Source organism: Oratosquilla oratoria, chromosome 14, assembly GCF_046742065.1.
Source record: "Oratosquilla oratoria isolate Oo_2021 chromosome 14, ASM4674206v1, whole genome shotgun sequence".
Classification (NCBI taxonomy): Eukaryota; Metazoa; Arthropoda; class Malacostraca; order Stomatopoda; family Squillidae; genus Oratosquilla; species Oratosquilla oratoria.
In genome coordinates, this window is record NC_134790.1 from 41,854,351 (window position 1) to 41,856,045 (window position 1,695).

The 1,695-nt window shown below is 42.2% G+C and overlaps 1 protein-coding gene across 1 annotated transcript; it reads left to right on the plus strand.

Moving 5' to 3' along the window:
• Window positions 1-268: 268 nt before the first annotated feature.
• Window positions 269-916, plus strand: LOC143032544 (uncharacterized). Its single transcript, XM_076197413.1, has 2 exons — window positions 269-569; window positions 693-916. Exons 1-2 carry the CDS (start codon window positions 318-320, stop codon window positions 810-812), a joined length of 372 nt encoding a protein of 123 aa, XP_076053528.1. The 5' UTR covers window positions 269-317; the 3' UTR covers window positions 813-916.
• Window positions 917-1,695: the final 779 nt, after the last annotated feature.

Sequence of the window (1,695 nt, forward strand, 5' to 3'; positions counted from 1 at the left end):
TGACATACATCAAGACTATGTACAACTAATGACATCTTTGCTGTTTCAGATAAGGTCACTCCATGAGCAAGGACGGATAGTCGTCCTTAATTGGATCCCCGGACACATCGGCCTGCCGGGGAACAAAGAGGCAGATAGGGAGGCAAGGAAAGCAGCGACCAATCACCATATGGACGGCGGGATTGGTGTGCTCCCGAGTCGGGCAGAGATCTTGACCATCGCCACAGGAACACTGACCCGGCGAGAGGTAGAAAACCACAAGGCCGTCAGCCCTGTGGTACAAGAGGACTTCCAACTATGAGAAGTTGGCCACAGGAATGCGCCTCTCCAGGCCGCAAGAAGTGATCCTACATCGACTTAGGCTAGGATATCGATGTTTCTGGGAGATTGCGGGACGCCAAGAAGACTGCCAACACTGCGGCGCGGTGGGGGCCAATACGCTGGTCCACTACTTGACTACCTGTCCAGCGTCTGCATTTCTTCGAGCGGGTCCTGCCACTTCACCGGAGGGTCTAGTGAGGAGGCTGTTGGGCGCGATCAACCCATACCGGCTTCGGCGCCTAACGGAAGTATCACCTCCCAGATAATGCCCCCCATTTTATTCTTTTTCTTTTCGTGATGAATACACACTGAATATATAGCCTATGTACAACAAGCATATCCGCTCACCATGACTTTTTCTTTCTTTACAGCAAAGACGACTGGCCGTCCTTACCTGGGATCCCGGAAGGCATGGACTGAGACAAAACGACACATCAGACCGGGAGACAGAAGAGTACCGAAGAGATGGCTGCCAGCATATTTACCTTTAGTTTTGTAATACATTGTAAAAGTCCTTCAGACTTCTTAGGAAGTAGCGGGTTGTGACCCGCGCAAGTTTTTCTTTTGTAAATACTTGCAATCAATAAAAAAAAAATCACCCTACCTTTTAATAATACAATGCAAAACATTTCAAAAATTGTAAGGATAAAATAAATGTTGTGTTCAACTATCCCAACAGCCTATTCAGTAAAGTGGTAAATGTCCATCATAGAGTTAAGACGGATGACAGCCAAGGAGTTTACAAAATACCTTGTAGAGATTGTGAACAAGTTTATTGGGGTCAAACGGGAAGAGACCTCAAAACAAGAATTAAAGAACATAAGAACTCCGTGAAATATGCACAAGAAAATTCTGCCGTATTTCTACATACCATGAAAAGCCATTACATAAATTGGGGGAAAGCAGAAATCATCTTCAACTCTAAGTGCAGTTTCCGGAGAAACATCATCGAGTCGTCATTAATCAAAAATTATCCAAAATATAATACATCAAAAGGACAATGGTCATCAGACTGTTTAAGAACAGTAGCAATTAAAAAAACTTTTACCCAATGTAGATGGCCTAGAAGACAGCAATCATTACCAAGGCAGAGTTAGTTGAGCCACCTTCTCATGTTTCCTTTGTATCCCTTTGTATTGACTATATAACTCTTACTTGTACACCATGGAACTATCTGCTGAAGAGGACCACAGAGAGTGGTCGAAATATACAGTTGATTCTATTCTTCATCCGTTTACTTTCTCCGGCAGTGGGATTTTTTCATCTTACCTATGTATCACGATATAGTCCTACTCTGATATATATATATATATATATATATATATATATATATATATATATACACATATGTATATATATATATATATATATATA